Below are 22,904 nucleotides of genomic sequence, written 5' to 3'. Positions count from 1 at the left end.
TTTCACCAAGCACTACCACTCGCCTCTGTACTCTAAATCCAGAGCAGGCTTTGCCACTGCAGTTCTGCAGGGCCTGGTAGCCTCTCCAAATCCAAACTAGGCCCAACCGCCCAACCTCAGCTTTGGGATTCAACTCAAGTGTGATGACTGCAACAGTGAAACACTATGAACGTAGTACAGTTGTGTACCTACCATAAATGTAGATGTTAGAGTGTATTCACTATTGCAGTCCAGGTTACCCACCTTCCCCCTTTTCATTACTGGGACTTCTCTGTACTTCTCAACTCTATACAACCTATGTGGTGTATTTGCTTGTAGATGAAGGAAATGTTTATATTAGTACATGCATGCTTTTTGGCATAATTTTATTTTTCCATCCTTCCTATCTGGGGGCACCTGACATCTGGGGCAAGAAAAACTGAATAAAATGGCATCTGTTGCATCTTTTATACCCCTGGCGCACTGACGTCAGGGAAAAGGCGACAGCAACCGACGCCGGACCAAGACTTTGGAACTCGGGCTGACTTCGGGTAGCCTGCTGGCGGATAACCCAAGTGTAATGACTGCAACAGTGAATACACTCGAACATCTACATTTATGGTAGGTACACAACTGTACTTTCCTGCTACTGTGGTAAATTTGTCACTTGAACCTTCCCAAAAAAAGGCACTGTAGGGGCAGCAAGAGCCTTAGCCAATATCCAGAATCCCAGGGGCAACAGGTGCAGGTCATCTCTGGCAAAGCATTGTGGTCTGTCGACCATGTCATCCCAAGCAGGCAGATACTGGATCCCCTTAGAATGACACCAGATGCTTAGCCAATTGTTGAAGTCAATCATTTTGTCCTTGTACTATGGTATCATTCTTGGTGATGGCAGAATGGTACTCAGGGCTAGGGTCATACCTGCCTGGGCTAGAAGATCGGAGAGCTCTTGCGTGTCTCTTGTCATGTAGTCCAGGTAGGTACATCTCAGGTCATTCACACCAACATGGACAATGATGGAGTCCTATTTGTACTTGTTGTGGAGTGACCTGAGTGCATGGGTTATGTGGCGGATCCTGGCACCCGACAGGCAGCTGACAGTAACCTTCTCCTTGTTTAGCCTGGTGAGTGGGACATCAGTGTGCCTATCTGTAGAGTCACCTATGACTAGTGTGTTGGGTACGTTGTTTTGCCTTATTGGCTGTGGTTGAGTGGCACACTGAGTCTGTGGGTATGTGTCATTTGGGTTGTGTTGGGGGATGGAGGTTGCTTGCATTTCGGCTTTGGAGGTCTCTGTTGCTTTGACAGATTATTACTAAGAGCCTCCGCGAATGTTTTTGTGTTACTATGTGTGGATTTTAGTGGTGTAGATTTAGTGAGACTGTGATGAATGCAGTGTGGTGGAAATGTTTACTTTTCTCCTCATGACTGTCAAGTTCAGTCTTGGCTGGAGAGCACTTTACCTCCAGTTTGGCTAGATAAGTGTATCTCTCACAGGTTGCAGTGTTGGGTGGTAGGAGGAGAGGGTTGTCTGTGCACATGAGGCAATTTCTACATTGCCTCAAGACGCCCAGATTCATCAGATAGACAGGAGAGAACACTGGGAGCTGACCCGTGGACATGCCTGAATAGAAAAACTATTTTCCTCTAGATAAGTGAGTACAAGAGCTGTTTATCTCTAAGCAAGTGAGAAAAGTAAGTACAAAACTGTTTTCCTCTAGGTAATGAGGAAGGTTGAGTGTTATAGTAATTAGTAGCTTCCTGTGCTCCTACTTAAACTAATTGCTGTCTGTTTTTGTCTTACTTTATTCCCCTCAAGTTGTAGGTTAAGTAATTATTCAAGGTAATGTTTGGTGAGCAGTTAAAATAAACTCTTTGTAGTCTATACAGAGGGGACTGAGTCCATCAAAAGGACCTGGGAAGAAACAAAGAAAAGAAAGGTGGGAGCAAAATGGTTAGGCAGCTGTAGAATACTGGCCAGAGCAGTATGGCAGACAAGAAGTAAGCTTCAATTTTCTGCCAGATTGTGTGCATTTGTGAGGTAATGAGGAGTGCCAGTATTTCATAAATTTACTCCCTACTGCTGGATTCTTAGATGCTTGCTTATATGCAGTGCATGTTGTGTGGTGCAGCAGCATGTACTCTATTAGATGTCCTTCAAGAATGCAACTGCAGTCATAACATATGGGTTGTCCTGCCTCAGGCAGCCCTCGGTCGGACGGATTCCAAAGTCTGGGTCCGACGTCGGCTGATGTCGCATTTCTCTCCGACGTCAGAGCGGCTGGAGTACATAAGCATCAGCGGACGCCATTTTCTTCAGTCTTTCTTGCCGCGCGGTGCCCGAAGCAGAAGCAGTTCGCAAGTGCCGGTCAGTCAGCTCCTGTATTCTTCGAATCCGAAGTCATCAAAAAAGCTAAGTACCCCGTTGGGGGCCTTTCTTGCCTCAGCCGATGTCAGAAATTACTGAAAAAGTTAACAATTGTCTGTCTTGTGGTAAACAAATACCTCATAAGGATTTCCACTCTTACTGTCTTCCTTGCCTTGGCCCAGACCACGACGTCTCGGCCTGTGTCGCCTGTGCTCGCTTCAATAAGCGCACTCTTAGGCACCGGGCGGAGTTCGCTGAAGACTTTTTCGGCGATAAATTTGCTTATACAATGCCGTCGGAACTTCCGACATCGCAGACTCCTAAGAAACGAAAAGACCGGGACCCACATCCTCGGCCCGCGTCTTCCACCGACTCCACGCCAAAACCTACCGCGAGTGCTCCGGTTTCCCCTGAGACGGTTATTTCACCACTCCGAACCGAAGACACCGCTTTACCGACACCTCCGATACCGGAGGCCACACCGACGCCAGTCATAGATTTTCTTCCGGATACTGAATCCGAGGAAATGCCCGAGACCATTGCTGTAGATAAGGTCACTCCTGCACGTGGAGCTGCTAGACCTCCTATGGCCATGTCTATTAAGGCCTACACACGTGCTAAGGCAGCCAGCAAGACCAAGCACCTTACTGCTAAGGCCTTACCTCGGCCTACTCCTGAAACACAAATCATGACTATGGCCGCAGACTTAATTTCCATGATTAGAGGTTCACAGGCCCATCCTGAGAGAGGATCCCAGCCTCCTCCTGATAAGAGGCCCCGGGTTGAACCCTCTGACCCTATCCCTTCAGATGAAGATTCTGAGGACTCTGTTCACTCTGATGGCCAGGAAGAGCCCTTCCAGACCTACGAGGACTCGGATGCAGAGGATTCCATCCCCTCGGCCTCCCCTCCTGAGGATATTTCTTTTGGGGAAGTTCTGCATACCATGAGGGAACATTTTAAGTGGCAAGGCCAGGAATATTCTGATTGCAGAAAGCGCCTTCGAACCTTCCTTAAAAAGCCCCAACACAGGCCCCAGGCTATACCTCCTGTGCTTGATGTTTTGGATGACCTATACTCTGACTGCAGTGTTACCCCGGATACTCTTCCTCCTGCCCCAGCCAAGCCAGACAGATATTATAGGGTCCCAGAAACACATTCTCATTTCTTTAGGGCCCATGCTGTTGATTTAGAAACTATTTCTCAGGGACCTAAAGGGGTTTCAGCATCCACCTCCAAAAATCCCTTGCCTTCCAACAGGGAAGCTAGGTCATTGGAGAGATGGGGGGAAAAAGGTCTACACCTCCACTACTTTATCTGTGAGAGCTCTGAATTGCCTCTTTCATATGTTTCAATATCAGGATTACCTGTTAGATGATTTACAGAAAACATTGGCCTCTCCTGAACCTTTAGACAGGAAGTCTTTGCAGGAAGCTGTACATAATTCTCAGCAAGTCAGCAATCACTTTCTGCAGTGTGGATATGATGCATTGGAAGCTTCATGTAGGGCAGCTATGACAGAGGCGGTCATTCGTAGACATGCATGGTTAAATGAACAACCTCTACCAGATCATGTTAAGGCAAAACTTCTTGATGCACCTTTGGAAAAGAACAAGCTTTTTGGTACTAATGCTAAAGATGTGTTAAAGTCCATCGAGGAAAAAGCAAAATCAGTTCAGACGGTCAAAGATTTCCTCCAGGTTCAGCCACCCAGATTCAGCAGGAATTGGCCTTCTAAAAACTGGTCCTTTCCTAATCCTGAAAGATTTCAAAGGGGTAAAAACAGGCGTGGCCGAGGAAGAGGACAATACAGAGGTTCTTACAGGGGACGACAATGGCAACCAGCAAACCAAAGAAGTGACACAGGGGTCTCCCCTGCCCCACAGGGACATTCTCAATGACTTTCCTCTACTTCCGCTGACCAAGGAGCAAATAGAAGCTCCCTTGGGCGGAAAATTATCTCTGTTTTCAGACAATTGGCACAGATTGACAAAGGACAAATGGATTTTGGACATTATAGACCAAGGTTACAGGTTCCACTTTCATACCTTGCCAAGAAAACAAGGCATGCCAAACCTACCACAAAACCAGAGGGCAGAGGCTATCAAGCAAATTTCTCTGCTTGCTCAGATCAAAGCAATAGAAAGAGTTCCACAACAAGAACAAGGCCAGGGGTTTTACTCAAGACTGTTCCTTGTTCCAAGAAAAGAAACTCAATGGAGACCAATACTGGATTTGTCCGCATTAAACACTTTTCTCATAGTACCAAAGTTCAAAATGCTGACTCTACAGTAACTCCTTCCCATGCTGGGCAAGGGGTCTTTTCTGATTACTCTGGACCTCAAGGAGGCATACCTGCATGTCCCTATCAGACACAGCTGCAGAAGATACCTCAGATTTCTTGCAGGGCCAGAGCATTATCAAGTCTCAGCATTGCCATTTGGCTTATCTACTGCGCCCAGAGTATTTACAAAATGCCTGGCTTCAGTAATTGCTCATTGCAGGCTCCAGGGGATCCAAATTTACCCATACCTGGACGACTGCCTCATACAAGTGGACGACAAATTGATTTTGACAAAAAACTTGAACTATGTCATACAATTGCTACAGGCTCTGGGATACACAGTCAACTTCCAAAAGTCAAGACTTCAGCCATCCCAGCAAATAACCTTCTTAGGAACCAATCTAGACACAGCCTCTCAAATGGCTTACCTGACAGAAGACAAGCAAGAGAAGTTAACTCATTATTTCAAAGGTTTGGCAAAACTCACCCAGATGACTGCAAGGGGATTCCTACAGGCCCTGGGTTACATGGCATCCTGCATTCTCCTGGTTCCATTAGCAAGACTACACACGAGAAAGCTTCAATGGTACCTAAAAAGCCTATGGTCTCAGCACAGCAACAACCTAGAGACAACCATACCACTCATTCCATGCCTACAAAAGGAATTCCTATGGTGGGCCTCGGTAAGCCAGGCAAACACAGGTATGTCATTCAAAAAACCTCAGATAACACAGACCATGACCACAGACGCCTCAGACCTTGGATGGGGCACATGGAGGGCAGATGTATACAAGGACAATGGTCTCCAAAGGAAACACATCTGCATATAAACCAAAAGGAAATGCTGGCAGTAATGCATGCCATCGAGGCCTTTCGACAACAACTTCAGCAAGGCCATCTACTGATACGGACAGACAACACCACTGTGATGTGGTACATAAACAAGCAAGGGGGCACCCATTCCTACCCCCTTTGCAGACTGACAATGAATCTTTGGGAAAAATCACTGAGCCTAAACATACAGTTGCAATCCCAGTTTGTTCCAGGCAAAGACAATGTGCTGGCGGACAGCCTAAGCAGGAATTTCATAGATCCACACGAGTGGAGGTTACATCCGAAAATTTTCACACAACTCACCTCGACATGCGGCAGGCCAGAAGTAGACCTATTTGCCTCCCACCTCAACCATCCTCTACAAAAATTCTGTTCAAGGACATACCATCCACAAGCTTGGAAAATAGATGCTCTTTCATTCAACTGGAACTTTCTAAAAATCTATGCATTCCCACCTCTGCCACTGATGACCACAGTATTACTAAAGATCAAAGCAGAGAGGCCCAAGGGGATCCTAATAGCTCCAGACTGGCCAAGACAACACTGGTACCCACTACTACGGAGCATTTGTCACAACAAAAAGTGGGCCCTTCCCCAATGGCCCCTACTTTTGACTCAACACAACTTCAAAACAGTGCATCCAAACCTTCAGACACTGCAGCTAACAGCCTGGGAGATCCCATGAATAACCTCAATCTATCTCTCTCCAAGGAAGTTCAGCGGATATTAACAGAAGCTCGAAGACCATCCACCAGAAAGGTTTACTTAGCAAAATGGAAGAGATTCAGCATTTGGAATACCAGCAAGGGACATGATGCATCATTATTGAATATCCCACTCATCCTGGAATATTTGGCAGATATGCTACAGAATGGACTCTCATATTCTTCCATAAAGATACATGCTTCAGCTATCTCAGCTAGATGTAACACTGATCCGCCTGTGTTTTCACATCCTTTGTTAAGGCAATTCCTCAGGGGAATCAAGAACATTAAGCCACCAAGAAAGGCTCCAGTGCCAGCTTGGGACCTCAACTTTGTCTTAGAAAAACTGACTCTACCTCCCTTTGAGCCAGCAGCTTCAGTGGACTTACAATTTTTATCATGGAAGACAGCTTATTACCTCAGCAAGAAGGGTTTTGGAACTACAGGCCCTAATGGCAACACCACCGTTCATAATCTTTCACAGAGACAGGGTCTCCTTAAGAACCAACCCTACTTTTATGCCAAAGGTGGTATCCAGGGTTTCTTTAAATCAAGCTATTCACCTGCCTACTTTCTTCCCCAATCCTGAGAGCAAAGGGGAAAGACTGTTGCATACCTTGGACATTCACAGACAACTTCGCTACTACCTGGACAGAACCAAGACCAGTAGGAAGTCTGATCAGCTTTTTGTAGCTTATGCCCCTGGAGTACAAGGAAAAGCAATTTCCAAACAGACTATTTCAAAATGGATTGGACATTGCATCAGATTTTGTTATTCCTTCCATGGCAAGAATGTTCCAGCCAATGTCAGACCACACTCCACCAGAGCTACAGCCACCTCTACAGCATTCTTAAGAGGGGTGCCTACAAAAGACATTCTAGAAGCTGCTACATGCATACATTCTCCAAACACTACAATCTCCCTTTATATTCCAGATCCAGAGCAGGCTTTGCTTCGGCAGTCCTGCAGGGTTTGATTGCCACACCATCTCTTTCCTAGAGCATTCCTCCTCCCCCAGCTAAGCTATGGTATTCAACCCATATGTTATGACTGCAGTTGCATTCTTGAAGGACATAGTACAGTTTTGTACCTACCATAAATGTAGATGTCCGATAGATATGCAACTGCAGTTGGATTTTCCCTCCCTCCATACCCCTCTATGCCTTGGGTCCACTCCTATCCCTGTTTCTCTTAGCTGGGGATATCTGTTATGGTGTATGTGTTTATTGCTTACTTATTTGTCTGGAATCCTGTTTTTGTCTTCCAATTTGATTACAACCTTCCTTGGAGGGCACCTGGCATCTGGGGCAAGAAACACTGAAGAAAATGGCGTCGGCTGATGCTTATGTACTCCAGCCGCTCTGACGTCAGAGAGAAATGCGACATCAGCCGACGTCGGACCCAGACTTTGGAATCCGGCCGACCGAGGGCTGCCTGAGGCAGGACAACCCATATGTTATGACTGCAGTTGCATATCTATCGGACATCTACATTTATGGTAGGTACAAAACTGTACTTTTTAGCATATCTTGATGATGGCCTCATCTCTTTCAGTGTACATAGAAAGACAGCTACATGAAGTTCTGCTAAAACTATCTCTATGAATAAAAATGCTGTTGGCAAACAAAAAAAAATGTAATTGTTTTATTTTGCAAATCTGCTTCATCATTGTATTGATTTACTTTTATTTGCACACACAAGCTATTAATCATAATTTGCCATGTTAGTTTTAGTTTCTAACTTTATGTTCATTTTCTTAAGGGATTGTAAATAATAATGAAGCACAGAAGTCACTTTTTCAGGATTCTGAAGTCTCTGTTACAGGTAATCTGCTTGTTTTATGTTATGTTTTGCTTGTTGCTTGTAGCAGTCAGAAACCGTTAACAGGTGTATTTTAAGTAAAAGTAAAAAGTTGCAGTTTTTTTCCTTTGAAGTTTAATACTTTGTCAGGGTCATTTATGCTTTGTAATAAGAAAAGTCTTACTGAATTGTGACCACTAGTTGTTTACTTATCCTTCTGAAGCAATTGAATGACTCGTACCCAGGTCTCTCTCTCTCTCTCTCTGTCTTTTGAGTTAACAGCCACAGTCTCCATTTACCGCATAGCATAGCTCTGTGCTTCTGTCTGTTTTTAGTATGTCCAATCACAATGCTGTTTCCATCTGTACATGATTACTGGTGTCATTGATTAAAATATACAGCACAGGGGGTATGGATGGGTCCACAGTTGATTTGTTACATTGCTCATTCTGCTTATACTATTGTCTGCAGTGATGTCCAAGAAGACCTTGTTGTTCAATGCACAAAATATCTGGTGTCTGCTTGTGAATATCCTATAGAAGGCAGCAGTCTGACTTCTGTGAAGGACATCTCACCTCCATATTGGAAGCAAGTGATCAACTGCTCAGTCTGACAATTTTTTGTTGACTCTTCAGCATTTCATATCCATTCCCAAAGTCATATCCCATCTGAATTGATGATTTGATAAGAATGTTTCCATACTTCTTTACCTTGTAGAGCTAAAGATAGTAGGCGTTGGGACCCCTTAGTTCATAGGCTAGTACTAGGTTCATAGGCTAGTACTAGGCTAACTGCCCTTGCAAGCCATTTTAAGCATAGCCAGTTATCCCCTGTGAGATTCAAACCCTGTACCTTGTGTTTGCAAGGCAAACACCTTAACCATTAGGCCATCCTCCCTATTTCAGACTTTGCTAGGCTAAGTACCTCCACGTCCTATAATGCACTGTACAGTTCTTCTCCAAATTTCCATTGCTTAAGCCAGCATTGTTTTTCTTATCAAGTCCCCAAGCTGCTGATTAGTTAGAAGAATTAAAGTCATGAGTAATTTTAATTTTTTTTCCCCTTTCGTTCAGAGTTAATAGTAATTAGGTGTTCATTTTAAATTCACTGATCTTTCTTCAGAGAAATTTAGACTGTTTCTTGTCAGGTTTAACTGTTTGTTTATTTTCTGTGACCTAACCTGCCTTCTAGTCCTATTTTTATCCCTTTCCTTTGTTACTTATGTGTAACTGAGTTGTAATTTTTATACTTTGGTATTTATATTTAAGGATGTTGCCTCCTCTTGATTTGCTTCATGTTATTGTTGTAGTTTTTGGATTAGTGCCCTCACCACATGCATTAGTCAATGGTTTCATTTTGCCTCTTTCTGGAGAGAATCACATCTCAGGATAGGCACAGTCAAGATTTTTTTTTAATTCATAAATTAGCTTGTCTTCTCATAGGCATGGAGGATTCCAACTGCATTTCAGATTAGCTGCATCTTTAAAGAAAGTTCAGAATCAGTTGATTCTCCATTGACTTCTAGTACTAGTTCTTCTTTGGTATCGAATCTAGTTGAGCACTTGACTTGAAAATCTACCAAGTCCCTTACTGTTAGTTTAATTCAATAGAAGAAAGCCCCAGAAGAGATGCCCTTTTGGATCTGAAGTAGTCCATTTTACTGTGGAATGTTTGATTATAAAGGATCCACTGTAGTTTGCGGAAACATCCAGTTATTTTGTTTCATGGATTGATATGACTGTATCTGAAACTGCTTATTCCCCTAACTTGATCTTTATCTCTGGTAAAGTACGTGTCCGACGTGGAAGTCCATGTTACTTCACAGTCCTCCATGCCAAGACCACAGGCACCAAGAGGTATCCTCTCCGTTAGTAGATGTTGTTTATAATAAATTGGTTGAGTCATTTTTCATGTTGCACAGAAATTGCCTGGACTCTTACAGGTTATCTTGTCAGAATTAGACATCTTGCTGGCCCGGCCCTTTGACATGGCAGGGGTAAGGAGGTTAAAACCCTGGCAGTCATCCAGAAGCCTGACCTTGATTAGTGTCTCATTAGGGGAGCCAGTTCGTTCTTCCCTGAGGAGGAATACTTGGGCAGGGCTTACCTAGGCACACGTCCATGGTGGAATCACTGGTGTTGACAAGTCTTGTGGGCGTACTGTCAGTAAGGATGGTTAGTACTTCAGCTGAGTTGCGTGTGGAGGTATGAAGATTTACACTCAGAACCCATTGTCAGCCTTGAACACTGCAGGTATACTTAGGCTAAGGGAGTGTTGGTAGAACATAACAAAAAAGGCTTGATGGATGAACTTCCAAGATGGTGGCTGACTGAGCAGTGTGTTGATTAGAGCTTCCCAGTGTAAAATGTGAGATCAATAAAGAAGCTTGTAAAAGTGGATATGTTTCTGAAAAACATTGTTACAGTTAATATGTAGATTGTCCAGATGTTGGCAAATCATCTGGAAAGAGCAAAGGAGAAGTCAACCAGAAAAGAGGCATAAATTTTGGTTGGGAAGACTTTCTGATAAGAAGGAGGTAATAAAGTTTTTATAACCTTGATAGAGGAGATGGTTTCCAGCAAAGTACAAGAAAAAAAAGTAAAAATGCTTTCGAAAGTGGTATATTAGAGGAATATACGTCACATAAGTTGGGAAAATAAAAGCAATGTTAAGTAATCTTTCAGATGAACAGAGAAGATAAAACTGCTGAAGTCAGAGAAGAAAAAGAAACACTGACAGAAAACAAAGCTTCCCAGGATGAAGTGTTTCAGAAAAAGTAGTATTAGCAGGTAGAATATGGAGAAAAAATCTGCCATTCTGTGCCATTCTGGGGAAACTGGAGGGAGTAGACTGTGTTATCTTTATGAAAGCACAAATAAGTAACCTGACTGGAGTTGAACAAAAATAAGAAGTTATGTACTCACCATAACATTCCATCTGAGTAGGTAAACTTCATTTGTCTGCAACCTGTGGGATATGGATCCGACCTCTGATCCAAGCCAGCAACTTTACAAAGCTTAGATCCGAGCTCCTAGCTCCTCCCCTTACCCATAATCCCCTGCCAACCCTGACTGACCTCAGATCAAGTTTGCCTGCAAGCACTATAGTGGATAACTAACTACATTATTAGAATGGTACATCACTATATGACATGAAACACATCTGAAGGTCAGGGGGACGGAGGGGGGGGACGGTTGCAGACAAATGAAGTTTACCTACTCAGATGGAACGTAATGGTGAGTACTTAACTTCTTAATCTGAAGTAGTTAACTTCATTTGGTCTGCAACCTGTGGGACAGCGTCCCCAGCTGCCTAAACCTTGGGTGGCCTTCATGGATGGATATTCCGGAGCACTGCGGAGCCAAAAGAAGTTCTCCCTCTGGAGGTAATGTCCAATTTATAATGATTGATGAAGGTATGAGATGAGGTCCAAGTGGCTGCTGAACAGATATCATCCAAGGAAACCCTGGATATAAAGGTGGCAGATGTAGCCCTAGCCCTAGTTGAATGGGCACGAACTCCTTGAGGTGCGGGCCTGCCGGAATTTTGATACGCTGTAATGATGCACTGTGAAATCCATCTCGATAAGGAAACCTTCGAGACCGTTTTACCTAGATTAAATTTGGCAAAGGAGGTGAACAACTGGTCGGATTGTCTTTGACCAGATGTCCTATGAATGTAAAATCTAAGTTGTCTGTGCACGTCCAAAGAATGTAGTCTGTACTCCCCTTTGTTCTGGTAGTTAGGAAAGAAGACCGGCAAATTGATTGGTTAATATTAGATTCAGAAACTACCTTCGGGAGGAAGGAGGGATTGGTCCTGAGGGTAAACCCTATCCTTGTGAAAGGCTAAGTATGGGGGTTTCACAGAAAGAGCTTGCAATTCAGATACTCTCCTGGCTGAAGTAATAGCCACAAGAAAGGCTGTTTTCCAAGACAAATATTTGAGGTCTACTGAAGATGCCGGTTCGAAGGGAGGGGCTGTCAGGGCTTGTAATACCAAGGTCAAATCCCATGGAGGTACCGCTTCCTTTATTGGATGTCTAAGAAGAAAGGTGCCCTTTAGGAACGTTTTGCACTATTTTGTAGTAATCAAAGGGCCCATTTCAGTACCTATGTGGTAATGAGAGATAGCTGCTAACTGAACCTTAACCGTAGAACAGCTAGCTCCGTCATTAAAAAGACCTGAAAGAAAGTCCAGCACCGCAGGCAAGGGGGCTGTAAAAGGGTCCAAATTATGGCGTTCTGCCCAGATAGAGAAACGCTTCCATTTACTACCATAGACCTGCCTAGTAGAGGGCTTGTGCGCTGCTACTAGGATAGTTTTAACTGGAGAAGAGATACCGGGAGTCCTAGCTACAAGTGGAACTGGAGCAGCCAAGCCGTAAGCTTGAGGCTGGCCAGGTCGGGAAGTGGGAGCCCCTGGGGATGGGAGATTAGATCCTGAAGGGGATCTAGAATCCAGGGCGGATTCACTCGATGAGACCAGAGGTAAGGGAACCAAGCTTGGCGAGGCCAGAATGGGGCAATGAGGATCATCCTGCTCCCCAACCGACTGGTTTTCTGAAGAAGTTTCAGCATGAGGGAAAGAGGAGGGTAGGCATAGAGAAGACCGGGTGGCCAAGCATGCACCAAGGCGTCCCTCGGGGCTTCCCCGGCAGGGGGAATGAGAGCGAAGTAATTGTTGCATTTCGTGTTTGAGGGAGATGCGAAAAGATCGCAACAGGGCTTCCCCCAAACGGCAAAAATTCGACTCGCTACTTGAGGATTGAGGGACCACTCGTAAGGTGAAAGGATGGTGCGACTCAGTCTGTCCGCCAGGATGTTGGTCCGTCCCAGAATGTGCATTGCAATGAAAAAGCGGTTTGTGGAGATCGCCCATTCCCACACTCTCATGGCTTCTCAACAGAGTGGGTAAGACCTGGTTCCCCCTTGTTTGTTGATATACCATACCACAGACATACTGTCTGTCTGGATTGCAATTGTTCCTACAGGCAGAAGGCTCTGAAGTGCTTGCAACGACAAGAGCACTGCCCTCATCTCTAGAACATTTATGTGCAATAAGGTCTCCAAATCGTTCCACGTGCCTTGGACCATCCTGCTCGAATAATGCCCCCCCCCACCCAAGACGAGAGGCGTCCGTGGTCACCGTGGCGAGGGGGGGGGGCGTGGCAAAGGGGTGTCCTGCCTGGAGGTCCGGTGATTGAAACCACCAAACGGGAGCCCTCTTGCAGGCCCTGCTGAGAGAAATGGGGTGACTCAAGGGGTATTGATGAAGGGACCATTGGACTTGGAGAGTCCACCGTAAAATCCTCATGTTCAGACGCGCCATGGGAAGAAGGTTTATAGCGGCTGCCATGGACCCCAGGGCCCTCGGAACCAATCCCGCCGGGGGTTTTGAAGATTGAAAGATGGCCCGCACATGTGCTCTAAGTGTGCAACCGGTCAGGAGTTAAGAAGACTAGTTGCCTGTTGGTGTCCAATCTGGCCCCGATAAAATCTATCACCTGAGTCTGGGTGAGAGAGGACTTGTCCGAGTTTATGGTTATCCCTAGTTGCGGAGCAAGGTTGAGAAAGTAGTCCCTGGCTAAGCATAGTAGATGCCTTGTTGGGGCGGTGAGGAGCCAGTCGCCCTGGTACGGGAAGGCCTGCATTCCCTGGAGTCTCAGGTGGGTCGCTATCACTGCTAATACCTTGGTGAACACCCTGGGGGCTGAGGTGAGACCAAAGGGGAGGAGCCTGAATTGATAATGACTGGCTCCCAGCCGGAAGCGGAGAAACCTCCTGGACCGTTCGTCCATCAATATGTGGTAGTACACATCCTTGAGGTCTATGGAGCACATCCAGTCGTTCTCCCGCAAGAGGGGGAGAATAGATTGAAGAGTGACCATCCAAAACTTTTCTTTGGTTACTGACAGATTTAGTAGGGAAAGATTGAGGATGGGCCTTGGGTCCCCCCGTCTTTTTTGGCACCAAAAAGAACCTGGAGTAGTAACCCAATCCGGACTGGCCTGGGGGGACGTGCTGGATGGCTCCTTTTTCTAAAAGCAGCCGAATTTCCGCAGCTGCTGCCTCCCTCTGATTGGGTGGAACATTGGGGAGGTGTCCTGGGGTGTCGGGAATGTAGGAAAAGGGAATTCTGTATCCTGGATATGATACGAAGCACCCAGCGGTCTGTTGTAATGGACTTCCAAGCTGCCAGTTGCCTCGAGAATCCCCCCCCCCCCAACTTCTTCCAGAGTGGAGCAGTTGGGCAACCCCTCAGGGTTGCTGCGTAGGCCGATGAGAGAAGGCTTCTCTGGACCCAAAGTTTCTCGGGCCCCCTCTGCCTCTAGGGCGGCGTCCACCCTGTCCTCCTCTGCCGCAGAAGGACTGGGAGTCCGGAGCGGACTGGGATTGTTGCGACTTTTGGAACCACATTTTCTTCTGTCCCTTTTGGTTCTTGGAGAAGGACCTCTGGGGGCAGAGAAGCGGACACCGGCAGTCAACGTCTTTCCGTCCTTTTCGCTCTGGACCAAAGTCTCGCGAACTGTCTTGCCAAATAGGGCAGAACCATCGAAGGGGGCATTCGCAAAGGACGCCTTGATTCCGCAAAATCACAATGTCGGAGCCAGGCCTGACGCCTCATAACTAGGCCTGCTCCGCTGGCTCTAGCGGCTCCCTCTGTAGCATGGGATAAAAGCCGCATAGAGGTGTTAGATATAGACCCAAGAGTGGCCATGCGAGTGGAGTACAACTGTTTGTCCTCTCCCGGCATGGACTCCGGGGCGATGCAGCGTACTCTTTGATAAGGTCTCGCTGCAGTCGAATCACATGTGCCATGTAGTTCAGGGACCTTACAGAGAAGGTCGCTGAACTAAAGACCCGCTTCCCGAGACGGTCCATTGAGCGAGACTCCTTGCTCGGGGGATGGACTGAGGGACTCTCTTGGGCTAACTCCTTCTTGGTGGCTGCCGCTACCAACATGGCATCTACGGGGGGGGGGGTCCCTTGCTCCAATGGGATTTCTCTGCCGGGGGGGGCTCAGGATCTTGTCAGGACGTTTGGGGACTGGCTCAACAGTGTCCGGCTCCTTCCACGCCCTAGTGGTGAAAAGGTCCACTAAGGGGTCAGCCGGAGGTGACACCCATGAGGTAGATGGGCCTGCTTCAAACGCCTCCAGGAACACGGATTCGTCAGAGGAAGCCTTGGGGGCAGACCATCCCCCTCTTATCCTAAGCATTTCCATGATGTCTCCGAAGGAGACATCCTTGGGGGGTGACCTTGGGGGGCCTTCCCCCTCATCCAAATCCATGTCTTCTGTCAAGGACTAGGGGGAGTCCACGTGCCTCCTCTTACACTTCCGCTTGTGAGGAACATCCTCGGGGGGACTGTCCGAGGATGACTCACCAGCAACGTCTTGTTCCAGGGGAATGACCTGAGACGTCAAAGCAGGCTGTCCCTGTGGCCGGGCGACAGAAGCCCTACCCAAATGAGAGGGAGTGCAGGATGGAACCGTAGCAGGGAGCAGGGGCCTGGATGCACTCAACAGAGCCCTCTCCACCACAATGAAGGCCGAGGGAGAGCCACTCTCTAGGATCCGAGAGCCGACCCTCACTCTGATCCGATGGATGGATCGGAGCCGGCGCCGAGACCATCGGATCCGAAGGGCCAGTGTGCTCCGACCTGGATGGAGCCGAAGGCACACTAAACCCCTCAGATCCGAAGCTCAGAGCACGGCTCCGAGAGCTCGGATCCGACAAGGACAGATCCGGTAAACTCGAAGGAAGAGTCGGAGCCAAAGTAGCAGATACTGTCGGCGCCGACCCACCCCCGGCTCCAACGCTGCCCGGCTCAGAGCGCTCCGAACCCGGGAAGCGGGTCGGAGAAGGACCTATCGGGGCAAAGAAGGGTGTTGAGCCCCCCCCCCCTGGAGGGAGGGGGAGGCAGGAGCACTCCCATCTGCATTTGTGCCTGAATGAACCTTCGCATCACCCAGTCCAAATCACCTTCACAAAGGCTATTCGTTGATCTCAACGAGGCCACCGAGGCTGGCCTGGAGTGCCGCCTCAATGACCTCGACGGAGATCGGGTCTCCTCCTCCTCGGGTCCCGGTGAGAAGCATGGAGACCGGAGCCGAGAAGGAGACGACCTGGAAGCCATGGAGGGAGAAGCCCGCTTAGCCAGGGGGGCCGAAGCGGAGGCCTCGGCCCGCCGCTTGTGGTGCTTCTCCCTCCGTTTATCTTTCCTGGCCTCCCTCTCCGGTGCCGAAGCGGGAGATTGAATCCCGGCTGGAGGGAGAGAGGCAGGAGTGGCCGTCACCGAAGCCTGGGAGGAGGCCACAGAAGCACCGGAGGCCGAAGCCGAATCCGGGGGCAAAAGTCCCGTCAGGATCAGCTTAGACCTCCGGGCCTTCAGTGCCCTGGGGTTGAACGCCGCTAAGTTAGTGCATCCAGAGGAAAGGTGTTCAACCCCAAGGCACTGGACGCACCGAGTGTGGCCATCTGCCGGGGAGAGCTTATGGCCACACTCGGTGCACTTAGAAAAGATTGGTTTTGGGGCCTCAGACATTCTAAAGAAAACACACTCGTTAGGCCCCAAACACACTGCACACAGAACTACGTACCAGCGAAAGGGAGGGAGGGTAAATTTAACTAAAAAGATTTAACTACAAGGATTTAGCCAAAGGGAAACCTAACCACAACACACTCGTACACTGAAAAGTAATAGGAAAAAGGTTTTAATTTCTCTCAAACTCTACGAAGACCCTACGAACCAGGAGCTCAAAACCTAGCTGCTGACCAGAAGCTTGGCAAACTAGATCTGAGGTTAGTCAGGGTTGGTAGGGGTTATGGGTAAGGGGAGGAGCTAGGAGCTCGGATCTAAGCTTTGTAAAGTTGCCGGCTCTGATCCGAGGTCTGATCCGTATCCCACAGGTTGCAGACCAAATGAAGTTAACTACTTCAGATTATATGTTAATTGAGAACGGTCATCTTGTATATATGCTCATAATTTTACCTTCAGAAGCAGAAGATTTGTATTTTAATAAGGATTGCATCATTTTTTTATTTTAAAAAAAAAATCTTTCTTAAAATATCACATGGGAAAGGACATGGGTACCCATAAATAGAAAAGAAATAACCCATAGTATACAATTTTCATTTCAGTTAAAGCAGTTGCTCGACAGATATGGGAAAACAGTAGGGTGTTTGTGCAAAATGATTTATTTATTGTATGTTAGAGTAAAAAAATGACTCAACTCGGTAACGCAGACAGGGACAGTTGAGAGGCTGATAAGAAATAGAAACTGTTGAATAGTTTTTTCCCCAGTGTGTTAAATCTATGTTGTGGCAGAGTAGGCTTTAGAGGAGGTGAAAAAGTTCATTTTACTTTAAACCAAGATGCTGTGGAGACCAGAAAAGGACGTGGGGGGTGTCGGATATCTTGTGCTGGAAGAAAATTTGTTGCGTTATCCCTAAAGAGGCTTGAGTAACAGAGGGAAGCCCAGAACTGACAGAAGAAGCTGAAGAAACTTTGATTTTAACCAGATGTCTGTATTGAGAGAAGTTGAAGAATGTGAAGAAGACCGAAAACAAAGTGAACTTATCAGGACTGATAATTTACAGTTCTTCCACTTGCTACATGTATTGATAGGTAAACTGTTGAAGCACTAGAAGTAGTGGGCAAAGAAATCCAGAAGGATTCTGCTTTTGTTTTATTTTGTAGGTGAGCTGAAACTTACGAATTCTACTTAGTGCTCTTACTTTGCAGGAGAAAACTAAATGAGCAGAATAAGTAACTTAAGTAAAACAGCTTTTTCTTGCTGTTCTTAGAATTTTTTTTTAAATACTTTTAAAGTATGTTAAAAGTATTTTAACTACACTGGGGAGTGGCTAATGTTTCAGTAACTGTTAAATAGGGTGTCAGTGACAAGGCAAGAAAGAATATTTGGTACTTAAGTATTATCGCAACCATATTTTGAGGATCTGTAATTCGCAATGGCATCTCCAAGTACCACGTTTTCCTTTTTCCCCTGAAAACTCAATTGTTCAAAAAGAACAAAGGTAAGAAAATTTGTTTAACTGCAGAATGCTTAAAAGCAAAGAAACCGGCACGCAAGGGCATTTCAGAGCAGCCGTAATTAGCGATGTCTTTGGAACAAGTGAATGTTTGCCTTAACAGAAATGTAATGAAGACTAGCCCATTTTTAAAAGGAGACAGTTATCATTCCCAGGGTGCGTGCAGTGCAAGAGAATAATACTTAAGTACCAGATCGCCAAGTACCACACTTTCTTTTTTCCCCTGAAAACCCAAGTGTTGAAAAAGAAATTAAAATGTAATGCACTAAGAAAACATGTTCGGGTGCATAATGCATTCAAAAGCTGTAACTCAGCACGTTTCTCATCCCAGAAAAGTATAAAACAATTGCTTGTGTCGCAGCAGGCAGGACTTCTGTTTAGCCCAAGAAAGAACTGCCTGCACCCACCCTGGGAATGGGGACGGTCTCCTTTTAAAATGGGCTGTCTTTCATAACATTTGTGTCATGGCAGACTTTCACTTGTTGCAAGTACGTGTATAATGGCAGTCTTCCTGAAATAGTTGGAAGCAGTAAAGGTTGACAACTGTAATTTTGCATATTTGTAAATTTATGGCATCCGATTGACCAAGGAGGCAACAGCACACACCCCCCACTTTCCCCATCACAGTTAGCAGATTACATTCTTTAGATGTTCATCATGTTTCACTGTTGCAGTCATTACACTTGGGTTATCCTGCTGGCAGGTGACCCGCAGTCAGCCCAAGTTCCAAAGTCTTAGTCTGGCATCGGTTGCTGTCACCTCTTCCCTGATGTCAGTTCACCAGGGGTGTAAAAGATGCAACCGACGCCATTTTCTTCAGTCTTTCTTGCCGCGTGGTGCCCGTAGCAAAAGAAGTTTGCAAGTGCCGGTCGTCCAACTCCTGAGATTTTCAAAATTGAGTTTCAGAACCGAAGTCTTCAGTATAGCCAAGTACCCCGTTTGGAAACTTTTCTTGCTCCAGACTGATGTCAGTAAAAGTTAATAATTGTATTTCTTGTGGGAAGCAAATACCTCATAAGGACTTTCACTCTTACTGTATTCCTTGCCTAGGCCCTGACCACGACGTTACCAGTTGTCAGTTTTGTGCTAGATTCAATAAACGCACTATTAACAGTCGGTTTGATTTTGCTTTACATTATTTTGGCCAAAGGTTTAATTACATAATGCCGTCAGAGCAACCAACGACCGGAATTTATAAAAAAATGCAAAGACAAAGAAAAGGACAGGCATCCGAGGTCCAACACAGACTAAGCCTCTTCTAGGCCAATCGCCAGTTCTCAGCGAGGTGCTTTCGCAGCCCCTGACACCCGCTACCTCAGATCCACAGGCCATAACCGACAGCCACATGGAGACACCGAGGCCTGTGGAAACTCTAGGTATTGGGCCTACGAAAACTAAGCTCTCAGATGGGTCCGGAGCCGCTGAGCAGGCATTGGCTTCTGAGGGTGTTTTCAGACCTTCACAGCTTACAATTAAGCCCACTACAGCAGCCAAGGCAAAGTCAAAAACACCAATTTAAGACTAGGAAACAAGTACAGCATTCTCCTGAACAGTCATCTATGACAAAGAAACAGATGCTTAAAATGGCCGAAGACCTAATTACTTTAATCAGGGGTTCCCATCCCCCTCCTGACAAAAGGCCTAGGCAGGACACTGATTATGATTCCTCTGACCAGGTTTATGTTTCCTCTGATTCCTCTTTTGATCAGGGATATTCTCTCCCTCCCTATGAGGACTCTGATGCTGAAGAGTCTATACCTTCAGCCTCTCTGCCTGAGGATTATTCTTTTGGGGAAACCCTGCACACCATGAGGGAGCATTTCCATTGGGAGAGCCAGGATTATTCAGAATCCAAGAAAAGGCTCAGAGATTACCTTTTATTGCCTCAGCACAGGCCCCTGGCTATCCCCCCTGTGCTTGATATTGTTGATGATGATTTCTCTGAATCCAGTCTGTCCCCTGATTCTTTACCTCCTGCACCAGTCAAGCCAGACAGGTGCTACAGGGTCCCTGACTCTCATAAATTTCTTTACAGGAACCCCGCTGCAGACCCAGAAACAATTTCCCAGGGTCCTAAAGGGGTTAAGGCTTTCACTGCTAAAAATCCTTTCTCCTCGGATAGGGATTCCAGAGCTCTGGACAGATGGGGGAAAAAAAAGTTTACGCTTCTGCTACTTCAGCTGTAATGGCTTTAAATTGCCAGTTTCACATGCTTAAATATCAACAGTACCTCATGTTATTGTTAAAACAGAAAATGGTTTCAAATTCAGAAAGTCCTGACAGTAAGGAAATGCAGGATTTATTGCATGCAGTTGAACAAGTGGGAAAGCATACTCTGCAATGTGGTTTTAATTCATTAGATGCTTCTTGTAGAGCCGCAGTTACAGGCTCTGTTACTCGAAGGCATGCTTGGTTGAAAGAACAAAGTTTACCTGACCATGTTAAAGTAAAATTATTGGATGCTCCACTACAGCATGATACTTTGTTTGGTGTTAAGGCAGAAGAGGTGTTAAAGAAAATGGAGGATAAAGCAAAATCAATGCAGACAGTGAAGGATTTCTTACAGGTTCAAACACCTAGATTTAGCAGAAACTGGCCTTCAAAAAATTGGTCCTTTCCAGTGTCAGACAGGCCACAAAGAGGCAGATACAGACGCCCAAGAGGCAGATCTCAGCCCCAAGGCTCCTACAGACCTAAACAATGGGGTGCTTCAGCCCCCAAAGAAGGTGAAGACAAATCACAGCCTTATAGGAAACAGTCCCAATGACTTCCCTCTACAGATGCCAAGCACTTAACTTTTGGCAGCACCCCTAGGGGGAAAGCTAGCACTTTTCTTAAAAAAACTGGCACATAATCACCCAGGACAAATGGGTACTGAATATTGTGTCTCAGGGTTACAGGTTCTACTTTCACACCCTTCCAGAATCAAAAGGTATGCCAGACCTGCCACAAAACCAATGGGCAAAGGTGCAAAAACAGATTGCTGCTCTCATGGACATGGGAGCTATTCAAAGAGTTCCACAGCAAGAACAGGGACAAGGATTTTACTTAAGACTTTTCTTAGTACCCAGAAAAGACAAAGCGTTGAGACCAATACTGGAGCTGTCAGTCCTAAATACTTTCCTGGATGTTCCAAGATTCAAAATGTTAACACTACAGCAGCTTCTGCCCATGCTGTGCAAGAAGACTTGGCTAGTTACTTTCTACCTCAAGGAGGCATACCTGCATGTCCCAATCAGAAAATCTTGCAGAAGATACCTCAGATTCATAGCAGGCTCAATGCATTACCAATTCTCTGCACTGCCCTTTGGCTTATCTACTGCGCCCAGGGTCTTCACAACATGCCTGGCACCAGTAATTGCATTTTGCAGACAAAAAGGAATTCAAATATATCCCTACTTGGACGACTGCCTTATTCAAGCAGAGAGCAAGGACATTCTTCTAAAGCATCTGGCGTTTGTAAAAAGATTACTAATTTGCCTAGGGTTCACAGTGAACAAAAATAAATCAAAACTAGTGCCCTCTCAAGAGATAATATTCCTGGGTGCAAGCTTAAATACAACTGCCCAGATGGCTTATCTCACGCCAGACAAATAAAGGCAACTGACTCATTACTTTCAAATGATGGCAACAAAAACCCAGCTCCCTGCAAGAAAACTTCTGCAAACCCTGGGCTTCATGGCATTCTGCATTCTACTAATTCCATATGCAAAACTGCATATGAGGAAACTACAATGGTATCTAAAAAGTGTTTGGACTCAGCATTGTCACAACCTGGAGACTATCATAACTTTAATTCCCTGCCTACAACAGGAGTTTCGATGGTGGTCCCAGGCCTGTCATCACAACAAGGGATAGCCTTTCACCTTACCCACAGTCAGGCAGACAATAACAACGGATGCATCGGATTATGCCTGGGGGCACATATGGCAGGAAAATGTATTCATGGCACGTGGCCCAAGGAACAAATGCATCTTCACATGAATCAAAAAGAGATGCTAGCTGTACAGAATGCCCTGACAGCTTTCAAGGACCTACTATATCCAGGACAACTATTGATAAAGACTGACAATACCACAGTTATGTGGTACATAAACAAGCAAGGGGTCACACATTCCTGCCCCCTATGCAGACAAGCCATGACTTTGAGGAACACAAGACTGACCTGTCAAGTACATCCGCAGGCTCAATTCCTGCCAGGAACAAAAAGTACACTGGCAGACAAACTAAGCAGAAATCTCATGGATCCTCACGAATGGAAACTAAATCCACAGGTGTTCAGCATAACGAGGAAATGGGGACGCCCAGACATAGATCTTTTTGCCTCCCCTCACAATTACCAAATACAGAAATTCTGCACAAGAATTTCACTCTCAAGCATGGAAAGTGGATGCTCTATCATTCAGCTGGAAAGGCCTGACAGTCTATGCCTTCACTCCGATGCCTCTTATTACCAAAGTACTCCTAAAAGTCAGACAAGAAAGGCCAAAAATTATCCTGATTGCCCCAGACTGGCCACGCCAGCACTGGTACCCAAGAGCTTGTCTCAAGGCCCAGCTTGGCTTCTACCTCAAATTCCTCATCTTCTGACTCAACAAGACAATCAGATTCTGCACAGTCAACTCAGAACCTTAAATCTGGTAGCATGGCAGGTAATTTAGCCACTCAGACTGCACCTCTCTCTAAAGCTGTTATGGATGTCATTTTAGAAGCCAGGCGGCCCAGCACAAGGAAATCTTACGCAGAAAAATGGAAGAGATTCTGTGCTTGGAACCAGGCACAAGGGCTCGAACCACTTGTCTCAAATATACCTCAGATTTTACAATACCTAACTGAGATGCTGGACAAAGGCCTATCTTTCTCATCAATTAAAA

The 22,904-nt window shown here is 46.0% G+C and overlaps 1 protein-coding gene across 2 annotated transcripts in view; it reads left to right on the top strand.

Annotated features, from left to right (window-relative positions):
- Positions 1 to 22,904, top strand: part of LOC122790475 (zinc finger protein 521-like) — a 3,214,752-nt gene that overhangs the window by 213,898 nt on the left and 2,977,950 nt on the right. For both annotated transcript variants that reach the window (XM_044058016.1, XM_044058015.1), the window contains exon 2: positions 7,935 to 7,997. In XM_044058016.1, the coding sequence (XP_043913951.1) occupies positions 7,935 to 7,997 (63 nt within the window). The remainder of the gene's footprint in view (positions 1 to 7,934; positions 7,998 to 22,904) is intronic.

This window comes from Protopterus annectens, chromosome 16.part0 (assembly GCF_019279795.1).
Source record: "Protopterus annectens isolate FY-2018-M chromosome 16.part0, PAN1.0, whole genome shotgun sequence".
NCBI classification, from domain to species: domain Eukaryota; kingdom Metazoa; phylum Chordata; order Ceratodontiformes; family Protopteridae; genus Protopterus; species Protopterus annectens.
This window is presented reverse-complemented; position numbering and strand designations above follow the sequence as displayed.